Genomic DNA, 27,493 nt, shown 5'->3' with positions numbered 1-27,493 from the left:
AAAATATTATTGCATTTCATTCAATTAGTGAAAATGTTTATTTTACGTGTTATACTGAAATTAAGTCGAAAAGTAGAGTTTTGTGGCCAAATAATCGAAAATTATGTATTATTACAACAAATTAAAGAAAATGAAATACGATAAATTATTTTAAATAAGATTAAAAAACGAATTTACTTTTTATTTTCCGTTTCAAATATTTTTTATTTTTCATTTTTTATGCCTCGATTCGTTTTATTTTAATGACTATTCATATACATGCAAGTACCGTTATAAAATTTTAATCATAAAATGATTTCTTTTATTCTTTCATTTTCTGTGTTTATAATAATTACGTGTACTTCTTAAATTAAAACGAATAAATTTTTAATTAATGGCTTATGAATAACTTATGAACTTATGAATTAACTTACTGTTTTCTTCCATTTATTTTACATTTCTAAGAAACTGTTATCAATAATTTAAATAAATATTTTATTATTATGTGGTTAATAATTGATGCGCTTATAAAGAACGAAAAAGCTTGTGCCTCCATCTGTTATCACAATACGAAAATAATTTCATTTAATTTATTAAAAAAAAAAAAAACAAATGAAGAACCAAACTAGTTTCTAATAAAGTATAAAAAGAAAAGAAAAATACAACATTTCCACAAAATTTTTCTTAAGATTTATAAAAGCCGCCAAAAAATTAATATATATATATATATATTTTTTTTTCGTTCTTAAATTTTAAATTATTTGGATTTTAGAATTTTTGGCCTTGTCTTTTAGTTACAATTACGACTCGAAGGAAAAATTAGAAAAACATTTTTTTTAAATCTTTCAGCCAAAATAATAAATAGAGCATTAAATATTTTTTCCCGTTTTAAGACTAAGAGATTATTTTAGTGACGTTGCTAGATATTTGGAGGCTTTAATCCAATTATGTTGCTTTAGCGATTGAAACGACCTCCTTATTTAATCATTACGAGCCGTCGAACGAAGGAGAAAACACGAGAAAAAATATATTTTAAACATTTATATTAAATGCTTTATTACTTCGTTTATTGAATATTTGTTATTTATATCTACAGGTAAGATTATTTAATCATTTAATGCCGTAGCATTTCTTTTTTTATTGAAAAAATCGGATTTCTAAAAATATTTGTGATTTATTTATTTATTTAAATATCGAAACCGAATGTATAAAATACGTTTGAACTTTCCTTCTCTGTATATTATTTTTTCAAAAATAACTTTGATAATTAATTAAACTGTGAAAAATTCCCTTCCTCCGAGATCAAAGATTAAAATTTAATTATACGGCATTGAATTTTATTTTTCGTGAAAAATTTTTAAAACGTGAATCCTAATAATTGAAAGAGCGCGATAGTATAAAATAAATTAACGAGATGAAATATAAATAATTAATTATAATACAGTACGTTGCATTCTCGAGTTTATTTTTCTCGTGTAATATATTATAATAAATATATTACGTTAGTTTTATATACAAGATTACGTTATCTTAGAAAAACTGATAAAATCTATTCTAGTTAACTTCTGTAGTGTTTAGTTTACACACCGATAAAATTACATAATAATTGCTTTTATATATTATAGTTTTGGAAAAGCAGAAACAAGTTTATAAGAGCTATTCTCTTTTTTAAAATTTAGTTAAATATGGCGTATATTGGCGCTTTCGGTTTCCTTACGAATTAAAAATATTATATAATTTCTATGAAAATTTTTGTAAATGTCATTACAATAAAAACGCAATTCGTAATTTATCTTCTTAATGATGTTAAAAACGTAGTAATTATAACTATTTTACAAATCGTTTAAATTATTAAGTAATAATAAATGATTATGTATTTTTATAGAGAATTGTTTATTGTGGAGACAATAATTATTATTTGAATAAAAATATTTTCATATTATAAAACCTTAAAAATGCTACTTCTTATTATTTGATTTGTATTATCTTCTTCTTATCGTTTCAAGTTTCCAAGTTAATTATTATATTCCTTCGCTTCTAAAATAAAATTACATGATTTTTACGTAGGCAAGAAAAATAATAAATAAAAATTAAAAATTCCAGTGTAATTACTAAATTTCTGCTACGAGAGCGTGTATTATTAATGTAAAAGAATATTTTTAAAAACTTTAAAACTAGAGAAATAGTTTACGTAATGTACTGTATAGTACACTTAAATAGTTCGAGAGGAAAATATGGCATGAAAGATAAAAATAAAAAAAATCACTGTCACTCTCGTGTTCGGTTCAGTGATAACGATCAACCCACTGCATTATTTGCAAAATAGTTGCGATTATTACTCTCGTTTCCTTTCAAACATATCAGTTATTTTTAATATAATAAAAAGTAAATTTTCTGTCTCCTCGTCGTCGTCTCTTATATTGTCAATGTTTTTTGAGTTGATTAATGATATCTTTTATAGGTTACTTTCTATGAAAATTGTGATTTAATAACTAAATATAAAAAAATTTATATAAATAGGTCATTCGTGAAAAATTTTTTTACTATAAACTAGTTTTCTAAATTCATTGGTAATAATTAAGCGCCGTTTGCACCTTTCGACAATAACCACTGACACACAATTCTATGCTCTATAATCTCAAATGCTAAACTTTTCAATGTTCTTAATAAATATTTAGTTTTTAAAATCAATAATTTTTATAGATAAACTGTAAAATATCAAATATTTTTCGTTATCTTCAGATTAGTTATAACCATCGCTCTATTACGTGTTATTTGACCTTGTACGAAACCTCACGGATTAACAAGTTCTATTATTAAGTTAAATGATAGAGGTTACGTGTTGCTAAGTATCGGTGATTGTAAAATGTCACATTGTTTATTACGTACAGTATAAGAATTTTTGTCGTTCGAGTTGGTTACACTCGGTATTACAAGTAGTTACACAATTCGATGTAACTCGACCAATGACGTCACATTTCCTATTAATTTAATAAAAAATAAATTTCTTTCTACTTGTCGTCGACCCTAAAATTGTCGATGTTTCTTGGGTCGATATAATTGATTTTTGCGTTGTTTGATTGTTAGAAAGGCTACCGTTGTTGCCTTCATCTTCGGCCATTTTACTCCGTATAAATACTATTTTATAATACATTTTCGAATATTAATGCCCATTAGAATATTAAAATACAGATAGAAAACGCTAGTAATACCTTATAAAAATAAAGTAAGCAGTTAATTTTTTATTTTAAAAAAGTAATAAAAAGTTATTAGTAATCATCGAAAACAAAATTAAAGTAATTAAGTCGGATAAATTTAATATAACTCGTCGAAATAGTACTAAAGTAGAGGCGCATCTGGTAGAAACAATACACGGATAGAAAATTGTAGTGGTTCGTAACCGATGAAAATTATTAAAATTTATTTTAGCACTCTGAAAGCTCGAATTCAGGAAAATACGAATCCGATTAATCTATTAATTAATTACTAAAATACTTACGTGGAGTGCGCATAATAGTAATGTTGGAAAAGAAAGAAAATAAAATAATTTAAATAATGAAATATCGACTGCGCAATTACAGTAAATAATCCACAGTCGATGGTCGTTCGTTTTCTTTTCGTTTTTTCCGTTTCTGTTCGACGTTTTATTGCGATTTTCGGTTCGTTTACCGTTTTTTCGGTTTGTTCTCGTGGTCGAATTCTGATTAAAAATCGATAAAGTTGTTAAAGCTGGACGTTCGCATTAACTGTTTTATAGTAAAACTTTTTAAATTAATAATGGATAATTGTGAGAAAAATTCGAAATTTTGATGCTGAAAATAGCCAAATGAAGTCGGATGTTGAATATATAATCTGACATAATATAAATATTTTCTATGTGAAATCACAATTATCGAAATATCAGGAATATTTTCTAAATGAATATCACTTAGTTAACCATCTGTCAATACTGTATAAATCCCATTCGTTCCTATATATATATATTTATTAAGTGACGAATTAAATACAGTACTTTATATAAAACTAGTAATAATAAGCAAAGGAATAGAGTCGACCACATTAATTTCGCATGAAATATATTTTTTAATAAAATTAATACAATATAAAGTCATTTTAAGACAGTTAGAATGTCATTATAATTGAAGATACTAATTTAAAAACGAATTAAATATTTTTTTTAATGATAAACGTTTGATTATATAGTTTTATCTCTCTTAGTTTAAATTTTTACATATTTTAAGTACTAGAAAAATAAAAATAAATGATAAAAGATGAATTATTTATGAGATTTATCTTTTATGATTGTTATAATTAAATTTTTACTTAATTTATGTTATATAAAATCAAGTATTAGATACAAAAATAAAATCAAAAAATTATAAAATGCGCAAAATGTATCGACCTTATCAAATGGTGTTTTTGAACTCGCAACGTGAATATAAATCATTATATTAATGGAAATTACTTCTGTTTTTCATACGAAATGGCTTATTTGACTTATAAAAATATTTTTATAAGATTTGATAATCGCGGAAACTTCACAAATTTATACTTTACTCGAAATATCAAAGATCAATTGATTGTGTAAATATCATATTACTGTTTATCGTTTTTTAATTCTAACTTCTAGTTATACATGGATTTATCTATTTTAGATTAAATTAATAAAAGTGAAATTAGATAAAATAAAAAGTTTGTATCATTCTTTATAATGATTATTTATTATATTACAGTATAATTCATCCGTCTGAAATGCATTATTAAGACGGGTGACTTGTCAAATTTTATGTTAACTACATTATAATCTTTCATTTCGAAAATATAAGGAAATATATATATATATAAAATTTGTTTAAAATTACAAAAGTTAATCAAAATGCTTACATAATTTTATTATTTTTAATAAAATAATTATTATTAAGACTAAAATTAGTGTGATAATATTTCTCTAATATTTAAAAAAATATATTATTGAAATTCCGAAAATACAGACTATAAAGATTATATTATTTATATAAAATTATAAATAATTTCTTAAAAAGCTAAGTATAATATTATTTTTCTCCTATTATTTATCATTTCGAAGAAAAGGGGGGAAAAAAGTAATAAATAATAATACAGTTCATTTACTATAATATATTCTACCAGGTGGCGCCCAGTCGCTTCGGCTTTAGCGTGGAGATTGATGAGTGGAGCGAGTGGACGTGTTTGGTGAATAAGGGCCCATCAAGCAGAAAGCTCGGCAGGTTCGAGCGTATTAATATAATATATACGGTAAGATGTTGTCTTGTGCTTAAGAGATTGAACTGTATAATTACCAGAGATTGTTAATGCTTACTTTACAGGTAATCTGTTTTAACTAAAATGTGGAAAATGTATGTCGCGTGTCAGACATGCCGATCGTCTTTATTCTGTCAAAACTGTTTTTATCTTTTAGCATTGTCATTCGTATTTATTACGTTAGAAACGGAATAGTTTTCATTTTTTTAATTATAAGGTAACTTAATTAATGAATAAAATTAATGAGTTGTCCAGTTTACATATATATGATTATTTTTTAATTCTATGTTCACTGGAAGATACATTAGTACAGAGTATTCACTCCTTAGTTTTATGGATTAACTTTGGCTAAAGAAATGAGAGTATGGTACTGTAGACAATGGTGATAGAAAAAGTTGCTACGTTAAATCGGTACGTTTCCACATGTCTCTCAAAGTGGCATGTACGATATATAATCTGTACTTGATTTCGGCCTGTGTCCGAGTCAGAGTTGCTTTAAAGGAATTCTGTTCTACTATGCGGGGTTCTTGCATCTAGAATTTTTGGGGCGTATGTGCATCCTTGACGTAGCCGTAAAAAAGTTCAAAGGTGTGACGTCTGGTAATTGGGCAGACTGAGGAGTAAGATTGCATTGACCCAGCTGGTGATCTAGGTCTGGATTGCTGCCACACGATGGAAGTGGCTCTTTTAAGAATATGCATGACAAACTCCAAAGTATTGACCACGAAAAATATTTATTTACAAACTAACTGAAAAATAATTTAACTATTACGGAATTTTATATTTTTGTCTTATTTATTTAAAGTTTATAATTATTGTAGTATGCTGTATTCGTGTATTATGTATGTGAAGGCAATTTTATTGTAAACAAAAGTATAAAGTGTGTCATTGATAAATGTAATAACAAAAAAGGTATCTTTAGGTCTGGGAAACTTAGGAAAGACATAATATTGATTAGAATTGTCTTTACATTGATCAGATTGTAAATCAATAGAAAGTGTTCTAATCAAAATTACTAAGTATTAAAAATAGCTTATTATAAATATAAATTTTACTTATTCTATAAGCTATAAGCTAATTTTAATATTAATAGTATGTATGCATGTAAAAAAAAAAAATTGAATTAATTAGTAATGCTTTTTAATTGGTCAATTTTACTTATTACAATAAAAATATTTAAATTAAAAACATCAAAGCTTTTTCAAAATTTTTCTCTAATCAATACAAAAAAAATTTATTATATAAATAAAGCATACTTATTGCAATAGGAAATGAAAAAGTAAATAATGCAATATTTCATAAAAGTAATTTTTGAAATATATCATTAATCTAGAAATTTTATTACTTTATTATAAGAAATATGTTATTAAAAATGAAATTTTCAGAATGCTGGGTAAATATCAAAAAATTATTCAAAAATTTATTACAGTGTGTTTATATTTTCAGATAAATGTGATATATAATAATAGTATTTATAATGGCTGTGATTGCTCCTACTTCTACTGACAAAACTAATATGGTTAATGGATTTAGTGATTTTGATGTAGAAGAATTACTTTTTAAAGTTTTAGTTATTGGAGATTTTGGTGTTGGTAAGTGAAATCTGTTTACTAGTTTTTATTTATTTATTTTTTTCATAAATATTTTAAATCACTTTTTATTTTATTGAAATTTTATTTAAAAAATTTAAAAATTTTTAAAAATTTATTAGATGCTTTTTCACTAAACTAAATGAAAACTATTCAAATAAACATACTTTATAAAATATCTAATTACTTTTAACTATTTTTTTAGAAAAGTAGAAATTTAAACTAGTGTTTAAGAATGTATGCTGATAAACAGTAGATAAACATATATGCTGTATTAGTACTGTACAAACTACTTTACATTAGATATTCTGAAGTTGGCTCAAAAGGATCTGAAAACATTTTATATACAAACAAAATTCATAGATATATTTAAATATGGTGCCAAGTTTTACTGATTATAATAAATACAGTAGAGCATCGATTATCCGATCCCCGATCAACCGTCACATCGGTTAACCGACCATGTTCTTGTCGGCAAATTCAGATGTCCACTAGTGATGTGGCGCTACAATATTTGGCTATGTCTTGGCTATTTTAATATTATTTTTGTTAAATTTTTGCGTGGTTTAGCTGGCATGATCATAAAAGGGAGGCCAGTATTTAAACCAGGCTTAATTCTCTATTTTTTCCTTTATTTTTGTATTTATTTTGTGCAAAATAAAGAAATAATTTTTAATGATACAATAGCGACGATTATTATTTTTAAAAAATTTTGTTAAGCTTAACATTGATGAAAATTCAATGCAAAGTAGGTTAATAGCGATATACTAATTACATCGGATATACTAATATACTATACTAATAATGTGTTTTTTCATACTTTTCGGTTATCTGTTTTTCAGTTATCCGACCAACCCCAGTCGAGTCGGATAATCGATGCTCTACTGTGTAAACAAATTTCAACAGCCAACCCAATATACATTAAAGCAATACACCAACCAAAGCCAAATTATCAGGCTAGAAACAGCTATAATAATAATAATTTATAAGATAATTTGGTACTAGAGTTAGGCGTTAGGTGCCATCTCTTGCTAAATTTAATAATTATAATTTTAATTAAATAATTAAATAATTTAGAACGAACTGGAAGAAAAGAATCGGCCGGAGTGGAACTTGAACCCGCAAATCCTGCTTACCGTGCAGATGCGTTACCAATTACGCTACCCGGACCTCTGGTCCAATCTCCTCTTCCAGTATATATAAACTTATGTTACGACCATCGATGGCCATTACAGTGCCAGCTGGGGACACATCAAGTGCCCATGTCCTGTAAACATCTCCCAAGGCACTCAACCGGCCATCACGTTTACAAAATTTAAATTTACTTACTCCTGCTTTTAAAAACATGATTTTGCAAATTCTTGAAATTACTGAATTGTTTGAAATATTAAGAGGCAAATGGTGACTGGTGATTTTAAACATTCATTGCTTAATACTTCATACTACTTATCAGATCAGATTAACGCAGATGACAGAAAGTTGAATCACTCCTCTGCAGATTGGCAGCATAATCATTACCCAACAGTTTACCTTTTTATATTCTTTAATAGTTCAGTAATATATTATAGATCTGTCCTATATCCTAGTTCTATCAAGGATTAAAGATTAATTGATGAAAAAATAACTTTATCATTTTTGAGGAAGTGAGATATTTTAACAATTTTAATAAGGTAGGATTCTTTGCATAGTATTGGTGATAACTAATCAATTATTAACAAGATTGATGATGATTATATGCTTGAACAATGTTTGCATCAAAACAAAATAATTACAATACCATTTTCATGTTTGTTCTAACATTTTAAGATAAGTTTGGTTTTATATTGTTAATTGGCAATTTTTTATAGGTTAAAAAATTATGCAGAAGAAAAAAGTTAAAGAAATAATTTCAATTTACATTAAATAACATAATTAAATTATAGAAAAAATATTAATGATGCTTAAATATTGAAGATCATTTTCTTCAGTTTTCTAGAAAATTGTTATATAGTATTTTGGTAAAGACCCTGTTCATAGATTTATAATTCCTGTTCTTAATCTTGATATTTCCAATTAGGCATTCTTATTATATAAATAAAACTAAGTTTTTAATCATATTAAATTATATATTTCTCTTTCCTGTTGTAAATTATCGTAGTCTTCTATTATCTCATCAAAATTTGAAACTATATAAACTTTTACCAGAATAGCTCAATTTATAATGAAAAGAGATGTAGTGTAACTATGACTTTAAAAAAAAAAAACTGAATTTTCAATTAATATGAGAACTTGATTTCACATGTATTAAATGTAATTGCTATACTTAATAATTAACCATCAAATTTGATCTGACTCTGATAATTAATAATCTATTAAAAATGACACAACCTTATAATTTTTAAGAATGAGTGAGAGTTTATTTATTTATTTTTCAATAATTTCATTTGAAGAAATTTCATTTTCATTTTGCTTATCTACTGTTATAGAGATATTAAAAAATTTTTCCTATTAAATAGTTTTGAAGTTTTCTTGAATTTTGAAATGAATAATTGCTTATATCATTGCTGTATAAAATTAAAATTCTTAGGGGATATTCAAATAGGTATAGCATCCTTGATAAAACTTATTTGCTTATGTTTTTAATGAAGATGAAAGTCATTGACTAGTTAATTACAAAACTAATCAAAATTAAAACATATATTTTATTAAAACAGTAGTTTGATTTGCTTTAATGTCCATTACTGTATTTTAAATATGTTAAATTGCAATACAGTAGAGCATAGTTTATCCGAATCAATTGGGGACTGGGGTTGTTCGGATAACCGATTATGTACGAAAAAATATATTAACTTATTCCATGTTGAAATTTTTCTCCATTGCGTGTCGCTTCGTATTGAATTTTCATCGATTTTAAGCCTAACAAAAATTTTTATAATAATAATCGAGGCTATTGTATCGTTAAAAATTATTTCTTTATTTTGTACAAACAAAATAAATATATTGAAAAATATAAAAACAAATTATACTTTAGAAGTTAATCTAGTATCAAAAACATTTGATTCAGCACGACACAGTCTGACTGGAAAGCTTTTGGTTAACCGACGTTTTGGTTGATTGGCTTTCAGATAGATGACGCTCTACTGTACTTGCATGTTAAATCTTATAGTTTTTAATATTTTAAAATCACATAATCAAGTTGTTTAAAGTAAAAGAAATATAATTTTTTTTATAAATATGGTGACAGTCTATAGTAATTAAATATTTTGTTTTGATATATTTGTTTCATAAAGGGAAAACAGCAATTATAAGAAGATATACAGAAGGTAAGAAAATCTTAATTATGATTTTCATATTCTGTTACATTTTAATGTACCTTAAAAGAAGGAAAAATGTCTTGTAAAAAAGTACAAGTTTTATATTTCTTTCAAAACTGTAGAGATGCTAAAAATAGTGTCAATTTTTTTATAAATTAAATTAATTTGAATATTACAATTTTATAAGTTTCAGTGCTAATTTATGCTTTATTTTATTATTTTTATAATTTATTCAAATCATATGTTTTAGGTATATTCTCTCATTATTACAAACTTACAATAGGAGTTGATTTTGCTATCAAAACAATCTTATGGAACAATAAGAAATCAATCACTTTGCAGCTTTGGTAGGTGTCTGTATAATTAAATAAATGTCTTAGATTTTTTTTTTATAATTTACAAAATATACCCAAGTAAACAAATTTAAAATTTTATGGATAATATAATAAATAACTGCGAATGTTTTATATGACTATTTATTTTTAATGAATATTGTTTTTATTATAATTTTTGCTAATGATAGAGATTTGTCTAAAAATATATTTTTCTATTTCTAGGGATATAGCTGGTCATGAAAGATTTGGACATATGACTCAAGTGTATTACAGATATGCGTAAGTATAAAATTAATAAAATTGATATTTAATTACACAAATTAATATTTCTCGTAAATAAAAAATATGCAGATTTAGTGCATCAGCATGTCTGCACAAGGAAAGTTATCTGGAATGGTTTAGTTTAACATTAGAAAAGTGGGTTTGATTATATAGCAATTATTATTAACTCTCAAATAAAAAGAAAGGGATATTGGATAACTCATGTATACATAAAAGACTACCTTATTTAGGAACAACCAATTCATATATTTCCAATTATTTTATACACTATTCTTCTCATTATTTCTATTTATAATTTCTGATAAGTGTTGCATTTTCTTCTTATTCTTCAATAATTGAAGCAATATAAACTTGTAATTTTTTATTACTTTAACTTTTGATATTTATAATTAAATTTATTTAGAACATATTGTGTGTCTATAATAGTATAAGTAAATAATTTAAAAAACTAAATTTGTTAAAATTTCCAGTGAAGGGATTCTTTAGTTTTTATTCTACAATTTTTTAATTCTGGTGTATTTTTAATAATTATCAAATTTTTATAAAATCTCTTATGCCTAGTAACTAAGATCTAAATACTGTATTGTGTATAACGGTAGAAATATGTTTAGTCTAATTATATGTGTGAAAATGTTTATGAATACTTTCGGATATTTTTATAATCCAAATTTTAACATTATGATAAATTGTAACACTTAACTATATATATACACACACATACAAGAATTAATAATAATTGCTATATAATCAAAATCTTTACCTTTCTTCTTCCTTGGGAAATCACTATAATTGCTTTCTAGGAATTGAAAACATGTCTTACAGTTTGCAAACATACAGTAAATAGAAATAAAACATTCTACTGGTAAAAAGAAAACAACTTTTTGTGTATAAAAAGTTTGTTTTCAATGTAGCTAATAATGGTTGGTATAATGTGTAGTATAATATGGCAATGAGTAAGTCTCATTACATGTTATATCGTTTTTTGTTTTTTCAACCATTACTAAGGGGTGCTGTTATCATCAAGCAACCAAAATAACAATGGAGTTTTACTGCTTACCATAAATACACTTTGCCCACAGTGGTGTAAGGGGGCTGATGAGGGAAGAGGGTGTGTTAACCTGAAATCATGTCAAGATGAACAAGGGGTAAAGGACATTGTGTGAGAGTGGAGGATGATGCTGAGATAAGTCATCTTTACAAAATAACCCATTTATTTGAATTGTACATGGTGCCTACACAATTTCAATCAAGAACTTCTTTTTGAAGACAGAAAACAAAACTGTGAAAAATTCAGTGTATAATTCAGCTTCATTGGTGATCCAACAATGAGCAGACTAGTCAGAAGTCAGGTGTAATGAATAGTAGAACAAAAATGAAGCTGAAGGCAAAAAGGACACTGACAAAGAGGACAAATTGGATGAGCATAAAAGAATTGATTCATTTGTCCTCTAAGTTTGGGGATTTTAAGGATTTTATCCCTGAAATAGTGACTTGATTGATCTCTCTCTGGTCTTCAACTTTCTCTCTTCACCTCCTAATTGATTCCTTTATTGTTTCTAAGAGAAATTAGACAACCAAATTAGGTGCAAGAAAGGTTGATCTCCAGTAATCAATTTTGTACCTTGATTTAACTCTGTCCAAATAACGTTAATCAAACTTTGAATCTTTTGATCATATCATTGACTATAATGTTTTCTCTCCTGACACCCAGGATTTTTAATGACTTTTACCACTAAAACATGATAGTTTTTTCTTGTTTTGTTAAGATTTGATCATTTTGACAAACATCAGAGTCAAAGCTTGATCCTGATAAATATTTATTAAAATTCCAACCCATGAGATTGCCCAAACTCAGGTTCTCACAGGGTTGATCATTCATTGTTTATGTTACACATTTGTGATGGATTTATTTTACACATTCTTTCTTGTTACTAAAATATTTTAAAGTGTATTTGGTTTGAGATTTAGATCCTGTCCAGGACTTCATAATGGGGCTGCTAGGTAGTAAGAGACAGAGCCTGACATATCCAGGATTGTTCATCCCCAAAAATTTCCTGGGGTTTTTCAACCTCGGATTTGATCTTAGGTCCCAGAGTGGTAGGCTAATGCCTTAACTACTTTGGCCATCTTGTCCAGTAAACAATACTTGTTATAAGTATTTAATAAGTTCTAAATTGCAATAATGTAGCATGAGAAATTACATTACTTTTATTGATATTTTTCATGAGGACAATGGTATAGTTCTATAATTCTCACATACTTTAGTATTTCATGTTTCATGTACTGTACAAGTAATAGAAAAATTAATTTTAAATAATTATTTGACAATTACATTTTCCAAAGCCTACTTTTTTTCAAATCTATAGAATATGTGCATTCTATTTTTGTCACTGTTAATAAATAGTAAATTATTTATATGCATTTAATTGTCAACATTACTCATTTTAATTAATTATCATTATTTCTTTACAGAACTGCTGCCATCATTGTTTTTGATCTTTCAAGGTAATTTATTTCTTTATGATAATTACATAAGAATAATAGTAACTATCCTTCTGAAAAAATCAGATTTTAAATAACAACTAATTTTATCAAAACAAGAATAGATCTACTCACCAATATACTATAGCTCATTTAAATTTTTGCAAGACAATTTAAAAATTTTTCTTAGTTTTTACTATATTGTGTTTGTAATTCTTACTAAATGTTTTATATTGCGAAATGAGATAAACGGTTTGAAAGAAATGGCATTATTTTTAGTTTTAAAATATAAGAGAAAAGATAGAATCTTTGTGCAAGTTATTGAAACTAAACAACTTAATGTAAGTTAATATCAGAATTTCAATAATCTTCTGTTACTTAGGAATTTTTTATATCTGTTTTTGTTGTAAAGAAAAATATTTTCTAAGTTAAATGTAAGTTTTTTAATCATAAATTGAAAAATTCTAAGAATCTTGCATTTTCTGAGTGTTTTGGTTTTAGATGTAGAATAATTAGAATTTCTGAAATAAAGTTGTTTTTAGTAACTATTGAAATATTCCATAATATGAAAACACATGGACTACATGTTTCATATCAAATGATTCAATATCAACATACAGATATATATATAAACTGTAACAGATAGTTATATAACTAAAGAATAAAACATGATCCTAGACAATATATATCTAAACTTTCATTTAAATGGCTTTACTTACCACTAATGATTATAACTCATTTAGTAAAATCATATTATGATTGTGACTATGATTTAACATTTGCCAAATTTACCAGGCACTAGTTTGAAATATCACTGATAAATTTGTCTGAAAGTTGCTATTTATTCAAATTTTTGTAGTGATGGACGTATAAAATAATTCTATATAATTTGACAATATGGATATATAATTTTTTATGCTATTTGAAAATTTGATAAAATACATAAAAAATAGTGATGGTGATATTTTAGTCTTTTTGTTGGTGTTAAAGAGATGTAAATTCTTTTAAACTAATTTTAAATTTATAAATTATATTTTAGGAATTAAGAAATTATTCTTATACAATATTAAATATTTGCAAAATATAACATTTGTTTATATTACAGACCAGCAACTTTGGAGTCCGTGATTAAAGTAAGTATTTATTTTAAGTTTTAAGTTAAATTTTGAATGTTTATAAAAGTTTGTGTTTATATTAACTTAAAGGAAGTAACAAAGATATTATCTTTATAAAAATTCCTATAGAGAATCACTCCAAAGATATAATCACTATCTTTTTAATTTCTATTTGGAAAAAATATGTGATATTTTATAATTCACATTTTTAAATAAAACATTGTAGCTAGAAAAGCATTCTAGTTATTTCTAAGTTAGAGTTTAGTGTCTTCATATTTATGAGTTTTCAATCAATTATATAGTTAATATTTGTTTTATTTTAGTTAGATCATTTAATGAATTTGAATTGCTTCAAAAATAATATCAAATTTTAAAATATTATCTAAAAAGTTTTTACAAGAAATGAATGGGATTTTTTGTTTAAAAAAAATCTCAAACTTACAAATTTAAATTTTCTTTATATTTAAAAACATACTGTAATGTGACTGATTAAATGACTGTTGTTGTTGGATGACATGCATAAACAAAGTTTCATGCAAATTAAGACTTATTATCTTATAGGAATACATTAAAATTTTGGAGTATATTTCTTACATCTATTTAATTAGTCACCAACATAAAAATTTTTGGCTTATTATATACAGATAAAGGAAATTATTTCTTTTTTGAACTGTATATTTTCATTAAGAATTTCCCTTAATTTTATCTTTTGTAAACAAATATGGTGTTAATTTTAATTTTTATGCATATATTTATTTATCATCATTATTTGTATTGATATTATAAGGCACATTATTTTATAAACATAACACTACATAAATTTTGATTGAAAAACATTGTCTTACTATGCACAGTTCATTTTCTGACTGAACACAAACTAATAATTGAGCTGAAATACTAGCACCAATAATAATGTTTCAGGGTCTATTTATGATGATTACTTGCTGCCACTGTGGCAGTGATATTGCTGCTGGCTTAAAAACAAAAAGAATTTTAAAAAGTGTGTTTGCTCATGCTAGTGAGCTTGGAAATTGTGACTTTGATCCTATTGTATCTCAAAAATGAAATTATAGACCTCAATTTTTAATTTCCTTGTCTCATATTATGTAATACAATATTTAATCAAAATTAACCGATCAAATTTTGAGAACGAACACAATTCTATAAGCCACATAGAAGCTTTGCTAACACTGCCTCAACAATAAAATCTTTTTCTAATAGATAACTTGGTAATAGATAACCCATAACTTGGTAAGTTTTTTCTTGCCCCTATCCCTATGTCTTTATTAATGTAGGGCTATTCTGCTTTTTGTACTTTTAATAATTTGTGTAAGATGTGTTACAGCACTGCTTGGCACTATTTTGCAGCATCCTGGTTGAAAACTACTGTATCAGATGCTAAGAAAGAAAGGAAATCTCTTCCTTATAATTTAAACTTTATTTTATCACAAATCTTGTTTTTTTTGGTCTATTTATTCTTTCTTAATATTTTTATTCAAGCATTCTTATTATATAATCTTATTAGAGAACATTATTATGTTTAAGAAACTTGGAAGATTATTAAACATTTTACTAAAGAAAGTTTTTCTACATCAATAAAAGAATAACTGATTATCAGATCTAAGTTTTTATAGTGCTTATAAATAAAATGTGGCATAAAATTTGCTTGAAATATGTTTGATTCAGTAAAGAATAACATATTTCACCTTAAAAATCAATGTGTATCATGCATAATTTCATATTTTAATAATATATTTATTTTCTAAAATTAAGTAATTGATTTTCTAGTGGCAAAAGGATGTGAAGGAGAAAATTCCACAACCAATTCCAATAATACTACTCGCAAATAAAGTATATTAAATTTTTAAATATTTATATTAAGTTCCTTACATAAACATAAATTTTATTTTATATTATTTCAAAATTATAGTGTGATATTGAAGGAGTAACAGTAAATTGTCAACTGTTATCAGAATTTTGCAAACAACATAATATTGCTACTTGGTTTTTCACTTCAGCAAAAATGAACATAAACATAGGTAACTGTATTTTGTATGAAAGATTTTAATTGTAATCTATTTTAATTGATTTAAAAAAAAAAAAAAAAGAATTAAATTAATTTCTAATGATAATCTTAGCATAGGCTAAAACATATTCTTATTTTGTAATCAAATATATAGTGATAGGAATGCTTAGATTGATCTAAATCTTTAGAATTGACAACAAAAAAATTTTTTAAAGTGATTTTACAAAGAACATTTAATTGAAGATTTGGCATTACAAAGGTGAATATTGAGATTATAAAGTTCATAAAATAATCGGGAATGAATCCTGAAGTTGGGTTCTAAAGAATTTGAAAGATCTTGATAAATATGATTTTTTGGAAAAGGCCATATTTTTTTAAATATAAACATTTACAGAATTTAATTTTGATTTATTGTTTAATTTTCTGCAGATTTAATATATATTTTACCATATTTATAAAATTTTTATTTCAGAAGAAGCTATATCATTCCTACTTGATCATATTCTTCAACTAAGAAAAGAAGGTTATCAAGAAGGAGCATACTCAAGTAATACACCTAAACATTTGGTACAGTTGACTGCAAAACACTCCTTGAAACAAAAAATTAAGTGTTGTGGTCATTAATTACGTATCTCCAATTCAAATTTTCTACTGGAAATGATTTTTGAGTTCCAAAGGTTACAGGATTAATTTTCCAAACTTATTTTACCGAATTAATAATGAATTTTATATGATCTCATATGTTCATGCTCATATCATAAAGGTATGCTGGCATACCTTATCATATCATGCATTTTATACAAATACACATTGACATCAATTTGTATTTAAGAGAAAGCATTATGTAAGTATTTAAATTCAAAAACTATTCTCAATTAGATACTGAATTGTATATTGTTAAATTGATGGAATTTGTAATACTAAAGCAGCATTCTTATATATATATATTAATGAATCTTTCACACAAAGTAGCTCATAAAATTATTATGCAAATGTAATTATTCATCATGCATGAATATTTATCTTATAAAATATATTTTCTATTTAAAAGTTTATTGCGCGCAATATGCAATAATTATAGTACTTATTGTTTTCCATTTTGAAGTATTTTATGAATTGTTATATTTTTATTGAAAGCACTATTTTATAATACTCAAAATGGTATGCCTAAAATGTTTACCACTGCGGCTATGGCAAATGTACGATTTTCAAATGAAGTTTTAATAAAACAGTATTATTTAGTTTGTATTTATTTATAACTAAAGTGCTGCTTTTCCAAATGTGTGTCAGTTTTACTAATTTAATGTTATTAAGATACAAGAATCATTCAATATATTTTGTCTTATTATTATTTTAAAAAATTGATTCTTCCTGCCTTGAAACACTAAAAGGTATTCTATGTTTTTCTCAGCCAAAAGTTAATTAATTGTTTCAAATTTAGTATAGGAATAGTTGTAAATAAAATATGTAAATCAGTTTTTTCTAATGATTTTTTCTATCTAGAAACATAATTATAAGTCTATATTTCTTATTAATAAAATTTTCTCTGTAAGCTGCATTTTAAATTAATGTCAGAAAAATAATTTCTAAGTTAAAATGAGATATAACATACAGAATGGCATCTTTGCCACAAAGTTTGAAGATTTAGGAAAAATAATCAGTTGTTCTTTGGGACAAGAGAATTGATTTTAATCAGTATTACAGATATGTTGAAAGTTTAACTAATACTTTAAGTTTCCTATATGTCTACATGCACATGAAGTAAACTTCAGTTACAACAGAAATTGCAAAATATCTTCGTGCATTAATACGAGCTAAGTATTAAACAAATAATTAAATTACACTCAATTATTACACCATCCTCTATAGAATCCAGATTAATATTAGGTTTTCAAATTTCTTATATTTGGCCCAATGAATATGACATTGAAATTCTTGTCACCAAACAGGGACTACACTTAATTTTTACAAATAACAGAAAAATTAAAGAAAGAGGGGGAAAAAAAAGATTATTGTATGTAGAAAAATAGGACTTTTAAAATGGTAAGAGATTATAATTAAATTAACTTTGGCATGCTTTTGATTATTTCTCAGCTAAAAATTTACTACAAAACTTAATTCATTTTTAATCACTCAACAGGTTAGGATGAGAAATAAGTAATATTTATTTTATAAATTAGAAAACTAATTAGCATCATTTTAAATCTCATGACTTTAAAACTTGGCATTATTTGAAGTCAAGGAAAATATGCTACTTGTTTAAAGAGTTAGGTACCTTAAATAATCTGCATATTTTCCTCAAATACTATTCTATAGTCTATAGTTCTGATATTTCAATATATATTGGAAGAAAAAATTTTCAATGAACACAGAACTATAGGCGAACTTTCTCATTTGAGCTTATTTAATGCATGTTTATGTTCATTTCAGTTTAAACATGCATTCAGTATTGATTAACATAAAACATTCTTTCAAATAATCCTATAATATAAATTTCTGCACATCCAAAAAATTCAGAATTGGGTTATAACAAATAATTTAAACAATCAGTAATAACTTAGTGTTTTGTGTTTTTCATTCTTATCTATGGTTCTGCAATAAAGAATGAAAATCTGATTTTCTAGTGAAGAAATTGATACTATTACTCTGATAATTGTGAATTGATAGACAAAATATTACCAGGCTATATACTATGTTGTTTTTTGATAAAAACAAATGCAGCTGTAACCAAATTGACTATATAGTTTGACAAATCTAACCAGATTTTAGTAGCCTGTGACCTTTATGCATTGATAGGTATACAATTTGATTATAGTATTTTGAAGGAAAAATATGAATATTTTTTAAAAGTGGGCCTAGTATTTGTGTTGTTAAAGAAGATGATACATTCTTGCAAAATGAAATGTTTTCTTCAACAATCAGTAACACCATAACTATTCAACATTCATTCAATTAATAACTCATAACTATAATTTAAGAACTGTTATTATAAAGTAATAAAAAATAATAATTATAAAATAAAATTGTTTTTAATTCCTGTTTTATTATTTAAATCACTTATAGTTTTTAAAATAAAAGAAAGCAGTGATTTCTGATTAATAATGATAATTTTTTTAAATAATTGTAAAACACAATAACTTTATCAATTATGATATTAAAAAGAATAGTTAAAATCATAAGAGCTAATACAACTATTCAACTTACTAATGTAATAAGTGATTCTCTTCCAATCCTTTTACTAGAATCAGATTTAAATTTAGATCACTAAATCTATTGAGATCACGTGTTAATAATGAAACTATAGTTAACCGTACAATCCATTGTGCACTAAATAATTTGTATAACCAATCTGATCTCCTTAAACATCAATCTATATCAGTGTTTCCCAAACTTTTTTGAGCCACTGTCCCTTGGTTTTATAAACTTATATCTAATGCTCCCTTGCAAATATTCATAGAAAAACTTCTCTATGTACCTCACTTTGTGTCCTTACCATAAATTGTTTCTCACATCTGGAAACCATTAAATGCAATATTTCTTTTTACCCATTTTAATAGAGGAAAGGGAAAAGTTTGTCAGTGACCCCAATCCTTGCCTATGGTCAGCATTATGTCAGTACCCTGCTTCTAGCATCCCTGCTGCCCACTTGCTTCTTTTCACCCACCTAGATTTACTCACCACTCACAGACGGCAGTAATGCCCACTTTGATAAACCAGTGATCTATATCAATAAAACTAATTTAGTGATCTTCCTTTGTCTTGTTAATGAAGTGTAAATAAAATTTTTCAGTTTAAATTATTCTATTTGCATTCAGCATAAAATAGTATACAAGAATTAAAGTTAAAATTGTATTAAAAAATATACAATGACTATTTTAAAGAATCATTAAATATTTTAAATTTTAGTTTTTACAGAGTAAAAAAATTTTTCTTTATAAACCATACTATTATTACTGATCTGCCACTCTTGGAAGGGGAGTCCCCAGTGCCATGTGTCATGTTGCACCTATCTTAAATTCTGCAATGAGAACCACATTGGATCTTCCTCAGACAGTTTCCAACATCTCACTATACATTGAGGTGGGCATACACCTGAAGTGGCTCCAATTCCATACTGCTATCTTTTTCTGCATCTGTCTTGGGGGCTTTTAGTCCATTGACACTGCTGATCTGCTTAGCACCCAGCATAACATTCTACTGTTGGTAGTAGTATCAAAAGCCATTCATCATACATGATATAGCCTTTCTTCAACAGCAGGGTATTGATCCAATGATCTTACTACTGGATTTGAATGGACATCAATCATGGATCTGCAATGTTATAGCTTAAGTCCATGAACAAGATAAAGCTTTAACCAAGTCACAGGTGGAAAAGCTAACACAAAGCTAACACAAAGAATGCTTTATTAGGAAAAATTTCAAAATTAATAGATTGTTACTTAATTTAACCAAAAGACTTAGGATTAATTGGCAAATACTAACTTTATCTAACTTTATTTGATTTATGAACTTCAGCTATAACATAACTATGTATTCTACATATACACAAACATATATACATACAGTAAAAAAATTAAATAAAATTTTATACAATATGAGATTCCTGAATATTTAAATCACTTCTATAAACTAATTAGGAATGTTAGGTTGGGAACTCACCCAGCAATATAGGAGATGGATTGTCACACCAAAGTCAATAAATTGGTGATATATTCCTTTGCACAGAGCCAGGGAAGCAGAGAAATTGGGTGCTGTAAAGTCTAATTGTCACATTCCCAGTTGTAAGTTGCATGAGAGAGAGAAGGACACTGATCAAAGTTTTTGTGATCAGCCAACACTGAGTCCAAAGCAAAAACGACCATGTAGACACAGTTGCAGTCTCTCCAGAATGGAAGAAAAACACATATTCTGTAATTTACAGGACAATCATTCAACAAGAATCACCCAACCCTTCAGGGAGAGTGGGTCTGCATTGGGGGAAGGAGATGGTCAGCACTCCAAAACCCAAATTGTGTCCCTGGCAACAGCTCAGACCAATCAGAAATCGGAATTTTGGACAAAAATTGTATAAAAACTCGTGTCCTCGAGGACATGGCGAAGATCACCAAAAGATAAAAACTCCATCTTTTACCATCCAGTGAGTCTGCTGTCCACCCAGGAAACCTCCTTGCTGCCCTCTACTTTGTGATCAACATGCAACACAACTTTGCCAATGTCTTTCCAAGAAATCTCCCTGTGGCCACAGGACTAGATTTCACCAAGGGACCACCAAGCACCTCTTTGTTGAGTATTTATCCATCCCAATTTCATCGAGGCATCTGTCGCCCACCCCACCAAGGTCTTGCCAACGTTACCCCGACCAGTGCTTTGTCTTCATTTCCTGGCTATCCTCTTGTAATAACTTCAAGTTTCAATCTTGTATTGTAAGCATCTATTTGTTAATTCATTAAATGTGAATTATATGGTAAAGCTGTGTCAATATGAGTCTCTGGGTCCAGTACCATTACCCCAATATGATCCTAACCTCTTGCATCATCCCAACAGATTGCAGGAAGTAGAAAATTACTATTATTTTCATTCTAGGATTAATAACTAGCAGTGGCATAGCTATAATTTGATACTTCCTGCAAAAAATTTTTGGGGCTTCACCAATCTAAGAAAAATGAAAACTAATTTTTTTCAATACTTTATTATTGCTTGAAAGAACTTTGACTACAAATGTAATTTTAATATGTCCTAATATTATAGAGCCTCTAGTACTGTAGGATTCTATAGAGCCTAGTCAAACCCAGTTTGATGGTGAGGCAATGATATAACTGCCTAAAGTAGAAAAATGAGCAGTCAAAAATATTTCAAAGGAGAAATAAATAAATAAAAATAAGCCAAATATAATAAAGTTTCATAAATGTACATTAAAGTTGTTTATAAATAGTTCATACAAAAATGCAAGTATAGAAGTACTATCTATTGGCAAGATTCTGGAAGTGGGGGGGTGACAAAACTTGGTTTTGCCTGAAGTGCATAGTTACTGTTGAGCCAACACAAGCCTAGTTATATCACCAAAAGCTAGTGTGTGTTTATGGCCTCATTATTTTCAACCATTAATACAAAAATTGTTATAAAGGCAACTGGATATGATGCTCAATGGGAGGCCAAGCGGCCCAGCCACCTTCCAAAGGAAAAAGAACACTAGAAAATTTTCCAAATCTTTTCCTAATTAAAATTCATTTTTTTATTTATATTGTGTTTAAAAAACACTTGAGCAGGTTTGAATGAAGTGTATAAAAAAAGTTATGTAACACAAGACTTCATATTGTAATTGCCAACAAGACATTTCTACATCAAGATAGCCAGATAAATGGTGGTAGTAGTAAGCATAATGCTGGTCTGTGACCCAAGTTTGAGTGTAGCTTGGGTCTTTAGAAACTTCATGGGTGATCTGACCAGGATATTTTGAGTCTGGTTCCAGCACATCCATGTCTGTTCTAAGTCTGACCAAACCCAGAATATGAAATAAGGAACTTTGGACTGTAGAATGGAAAGAAGTTAAAAAGAAAATCCTATATGAAAATTAGATTAGAATTTAATAAATATGAAGCAAATACTATAATAGATTTCTTGCTTTTATTCTTTCATGCCAAATTTGTCAAATATAATCATATAAATTGGAAATATTTATGCATCTCTAAACAATTCCATATACAGTAACATGATGGAGATAACATAAATTATATTAAAAATATGTAGACTCAATGTACACCCTACAAATAAGTTTTTTGATATCTAACACTTTAAAGTAAGTAAAATGAATCAATTGCTTTTACACAAGCTAGTCATATGATTGAATACTGTTTATAACTAAAGTTATGGCAATGCAACACTTGGGTGATCTACCTGGGGGGGGTGCTTTCTGGGAGGTCTTTTAAGGGAACTGGTCCCTATTTAGGCATTATAGACATGGAGGAATACTATCTGATTTAGGAAGTTAATCTCATTAAAAACTTAAGTAGAAACATTTTTCTATATCCAATATATTTACATATAACATTGGTATAAATATATAAAGCAATGAAAATATATATTACATATTAATTTAGTCATTAATTCAGAATTAAGTCATAAAATGTAATTGAATAAAACATGCAAAATTTTATATAATTTTTCATAGTACTAAACAACTAAATATGATAATAATGAAAGCTATGTATGTTTAGGACTAACATTTTTGTTCATGGTTATTGCTAAATTTAGTGGATGTATTGCTATTTATACATATTGTTACATTATATTGACGTAAAGCTATTGAGCTTTACATCAATATAATGTAACAATAATTTAAAATAACAATAAAACTGATTTAACATGATAATTTAAAGAGCAAAAGAATCAAATTTTCAAAAATTTTATTGGGAAATAGATTTTTACATTTTATTTTCCAAACAAAAGTTTGTTTTAAAAAAATACTAAGTATCTTATAAATTATATTACATAACTTAGTACGAAATCCAGAAAATTATTTAAATACATCTTTAAATATTTTCTATAAATTTAACCAACAAAGTCATTTTTAATAAAGATAAATTTTGCAACTAATTCACTTGTAAAATAAATAAATATGGAGTTAAGTTATATCATTTTTCTTGAAAAAAAATCTAACTGAATATGCTTATATATATATATAATCACATATCATTTGAAAAATCACAAGTTTCTTCTTGTGTAATCAAATCAATAATTGTTTTAAGCAGCTCACATTCTGCATCATGTTTATTCCAATTTGTTACTCCAGGTTGAGCTATTTTTTGTGCAAGAAGTTTATCTAATTCCTGTCGAAGTTCAATAACAAGTTTAGCAATTTTTTCTGGACAATGGAAAACAATATGATTATCCACGGTTACCGTTTCGTATGAATCTTTTTTACCAATAGATATTTTTCCACCAAAGAATAGCAATGGATAAGGATTAATGATAGTGGCATCATGTAAAAATATTTCTGTACTCTGTACTTTTTTATGGTAAACTAACCAAGGTGTTTTAAATGTTTTCTCTCTATAATTGACAGATTTCGGATGAAATGCAATCCGTCCGTTTTCTGGTGTGTACATTTTAGGTGGGGCGTGATGATTTTGTCTTCTTTCTTTTGGAAACTTCAACTTAGCAACGTTTGGATATAAACCGGCACAGATGATGGCTTTTATGAGTGCATCATTATTTGAATTTATGTTAAAATCTGGATGTTTCAGATAATCACAATGAAGAAAATGCAATTCGTGAAGATATCTAGCAAACTGTTTCTTCATATTATTCAACATTCTTAACGTTGAAGCTGATAAAAAGTATTGTCTGCAAAACTGATATTCCTGTCTTGTTGTTACTGCATTTTCCCATCCTCGAAATGCCCGTACGAGCATGAGATGGTCGCTTTGTGTATCTGCAGCTAATTCCTTCTTCTTTGAATCTGCTAATTGCTCTTTTCCCAGAGGTATAATAAAGGCATCTTTAAAATTTAAACTGACAGCAACCGTCAAAATGGGATCCAGGCAAGAAAACATAGCACCAAATAAAATCATTTTACCAGTGTGAGGATCGAGAGGAAGCTTGGCAAGGTGATAACCCAAAGATGTAAGATTTTCATTGTCATCAAATGCATTCAATTGTTTTAAGAGTTCAATAGATGACTGTAGAGTTTTCATGTGTGGTAACTGAATAGCTTTACTAACAAATGCAGTTATGTCACCTAATTCTAAAAGTTTTATTTTTAGACAAAGTTCTTCAAGTCTTATTCTAAGGATTTCAGGTAATGGATAATCTTTCAATTGTGATTCTCTCCATTTAGTGAATAAATGATAACATATGCCCGGTTGTACCCTTCCTGCTCTACCTCTTCTTTGCAAAGCATTCGCACGGGCAATCCATTCTGGCTTTAAAGTCGCAATATTATTTTCTGTATCAAAATTGTTCATTTTAATTTTTCCACTGTCAATTACAAAGACAACATCGTCGATAGTAATGCTAGTCTCTGCAATGTTGGTCGAAATAATAATTTTTCTTACTCCTAAAGGAGGTTGGTTGAATACTTCTTTTTGGTTGACAGTTGGCATCAAGGAATGCAAAGGAATTATAAGATATTGTGAAGAATTAAAAAAATAATCATTTGTTATAAATGTATGAAGTTTGCTTATCTGATCCCAACCTGGTAAAAATATTAATATAGCACCTTCACCTTGACTTCTGCAAATGTATTTTATTAATTCAACTATTAAGTCAAAATCTATACCATCTTCATCATAATTACTAAGTGCTTTAACTGTATGTGCAGAATAGTTGCCCATCAATGATTTTAAAATATTTTCTTGCATTTCTTCATACTTGCGAATTTGTTCCCTTCCTTTTTTTGTATATCTTTTCCATTTGGAATCAATTATTTTATTAGGTTGCTGTTTAGGAGTATACCTCGTCATCTCTAATACATCTTCTAGCATATATTCTTCTACGGGATAAGTAAAACCCGGTATGTTTAACATTGGACAGTTATTAAAATATTCCGAAAACATTTCTGCATTCATCGTAGCACTCATTAATATTAATTTCAAATTGGGACGTTTTGGTAGCAGATCTTTCATTATAATCAATAAGAAATCAGACTCTAAAGTTCTTTCGTGAATTTCATCAAGAACTAAATGTGAAATTTGCAGTAAATCGGGATCGGATCGTAACCGCTGAAGCATTATTCCGGTAGTACAATAGAGTATAGAGCCGGTTTCGCGCGGTAATTTATGTTCTAATCTAATTTGATAGCCCACACTATTATCGTTGCCACATTTTTCTCCTCGTTCTTGAGCCACTCTCTCCGCTACAGCAATTGCACTAATTCTTCTCGGTTGAGTACAAACAATCTTACAAGTAGATCCCTCTCCATTCATAATATAATAATCAAGAATAAACTGAGTAACTTGCGTAGTCTTTCCACATCCGGTTTCTCCCGTAATGACAACAACTTGATTACTTTCAATTAAATCTAATATATCTTCTCTCATAGAATAAGCTGGTAATTTTTTTCTGAATTTCAGCATTTCTTTATACACTTCATCATTCATTTTGCTTTCCAATTTATCTTTATATTGTTCATCTAAAAATGTATTCACTTTTAAACGATTAGATTTCAAAACACTCTGGTTCACGACACTATTAGAAGAACACGCTCTTGTCAAGTCCATGTCTTCAGTTTCGAGAGAATATCTACGAGATGGTAATTTTGTATTTCTCATATGAAGAAGAAGATCTTCAACGTGTCTTTCTTTCTGTACATCCATATGAACTTTAGATGTAGGATTTTCATTCTCAGACTTCACGTGCCTTTTATTACGCCTCGAAACATCACCAGAATCGTTCTGCCTCTCTCTTCTTAATCTAGCATAGTACAACCCGATCTCTTTTCCTTTCAGATGACTCGGATGCCGAGAAAATATTCTCTCGCCCTCACCATAATTTGAATCTTTATGACTTCGTCTCCATTCACATTTTCTCTGAGGTAACTGTTCCATTTTGCTAAATATATGAAAAAGTCTTGGTCTTCGTAATACCAAATAAATATTCATCAAACGTTCAAACTTTAAAAGAAAAAAATGCGTTGTTTACAAATGCTTTCGATTTTTATTTCGAAAATCGTTCCAAAAACAAAACGCGTTGATTTGAATAACTCAACAGCATTACAGATATTAAACATTTACTCATTATTTGAAATTATGCTTTAAAAACAGTGAAATTTACTCGTATATTATTAATTTAATAAATGTCAGTAAAAAACCGGAACCCTCTTTTCTCTCTCTACAATCAACGATGAGTGTTGCCAGACGAAAATTTAATCCGATAACAAATGGCACGAAATAAACTGTAGATAAGTTGTTAATAATATTAATTTAAATATCTTAAATATTATTACTATGCATTAACTGAAATTTGTGAACTTTAATTGTACGATGACTTATTTTTTAACTCTTTCCGCCCTGTTGTCACTAAGAGGGTCTCTTCTAGCAAGCCCATTATGGTTTCGGCCAGGCCCACAATGGAGCAATGCCATGTTGACCGCTCGGCCGTCGTTATTCTTAGGTCT

The 27,493-nt window shown here is 27.2% G+C and overlaps 2 protein-coding genes and 1 long non-coding RNA gene across 6 annotated transcripts in view; 1 reads left to right on the top strand and 2 right to left on the bottom strand.

The window, feature by feature from the left end:
- The window catches only part of LOC136985329 (uncharacterized), a 34,223-nt gene extending 30,522 nt beyond the window's left edge, over nucleotides 1–3,701 (bottom strand). For both annotated transcript variants that reach the window (XR_010882323.1, XR_010882322.1), the window contains exon 1: nucleotides 3,479–3,701. This is a non-coding gene — a long non-coding RNA (uncharacterized lncRNA). The remainder of the gene's footprint in view (nucleotides 1–3,478) is intronic.
- On the top strand, nucleotides 931–17,660 carry LOC136985325 (ras-related protein Rab-32B-like). 3 transcript variants are annotated; one of them, XM_067282590.1, is made up of 11 exons: nucleotides 931–1,075; nucleotides 5,128–5,253; nucleotides 6,706–6,851; nucleotides 10,118–10,150; nucleotides 10,392–10,488; nucleotides 10,699–10,755; nucleotides 13,231–13,263; nucleotides 14,345–14,372; nucleotides 16,143–16,205; nucleotides 16,285–16,393; nucleotides 16,856–17,660. In XM_067282590.1, exons 3-11 carry the CDS (start codon nucleotides 6,737–6,739, stop codon nucleotides 17,002–17,004), a joined length of 684 nt encoding a protein of 227 aa, XP_067138691.1. In that variant the 5' UTR covers nucleotides 931–1,075; nucleotides 5,128–5,253; nucleotides 6,706–6,736; the 3' UTR covers nucleotides 17,005–17,660. The 3 variants fall into 3 exon arrangements, with proteins under 3 accessions (XP_067138691.1, XP_067138689.1, XP_067138690.1); XM_067282588.1 differs by having other exon boundaries at nucleotides 933–1,075; nucleotides 16,853–17,660; XM_067282589.1 differs by lacking the exon at nucleotides 931–1,075 and adding an exon at nucleotides 4,514–4,563 and having other exon boundaries at nucleotides 16,853–17,660.
- Nucleotides 17,661–23,945: 6,285 nt separating this feature from the next.
- On the bottom strand, nucleotides 23,946–27,261 carry LOC136985314 (ATP-dependent DNA/RNA helicase DHX36-like). Its single transcript, XM_067282565.1, has one exon. It carries the CDS (start codon nucleotides 26,976–26,978, stop codon nucleotides 24,063–24,065), a length of 2,916 nt encoding a protein of 971 aa, XP_067138666.1. The 5' UTR covers nucleotides 26,979–27,261; the 3' UTR covers nucleotides 23,946–24,062.
- Between the last annotated feature and the right edge of the window lie 232 nt (nucleotides 27,262–27,493).

Source organism: Centruroides vittatus, unplaced genomic scaffold (genome assembly GCF_030686945.1).
Source record: "Centruroides vittatus isolate TY-2023 unplaced genomic scaffold, ASM3068694v2 contig_958, whole genome shotgun sequence".
Classification (NCBI taxonomy): Eukaryota; Metazoa; Arthropoda; class Arachnida; order Scorpiones; family Buthidae; genus Centruroides; species Centruroides vittatus.
Note: the sequence above shows the minus strand (reverse complement) of the source record. Positions and strands in the feature narration are given on the sequence as shown.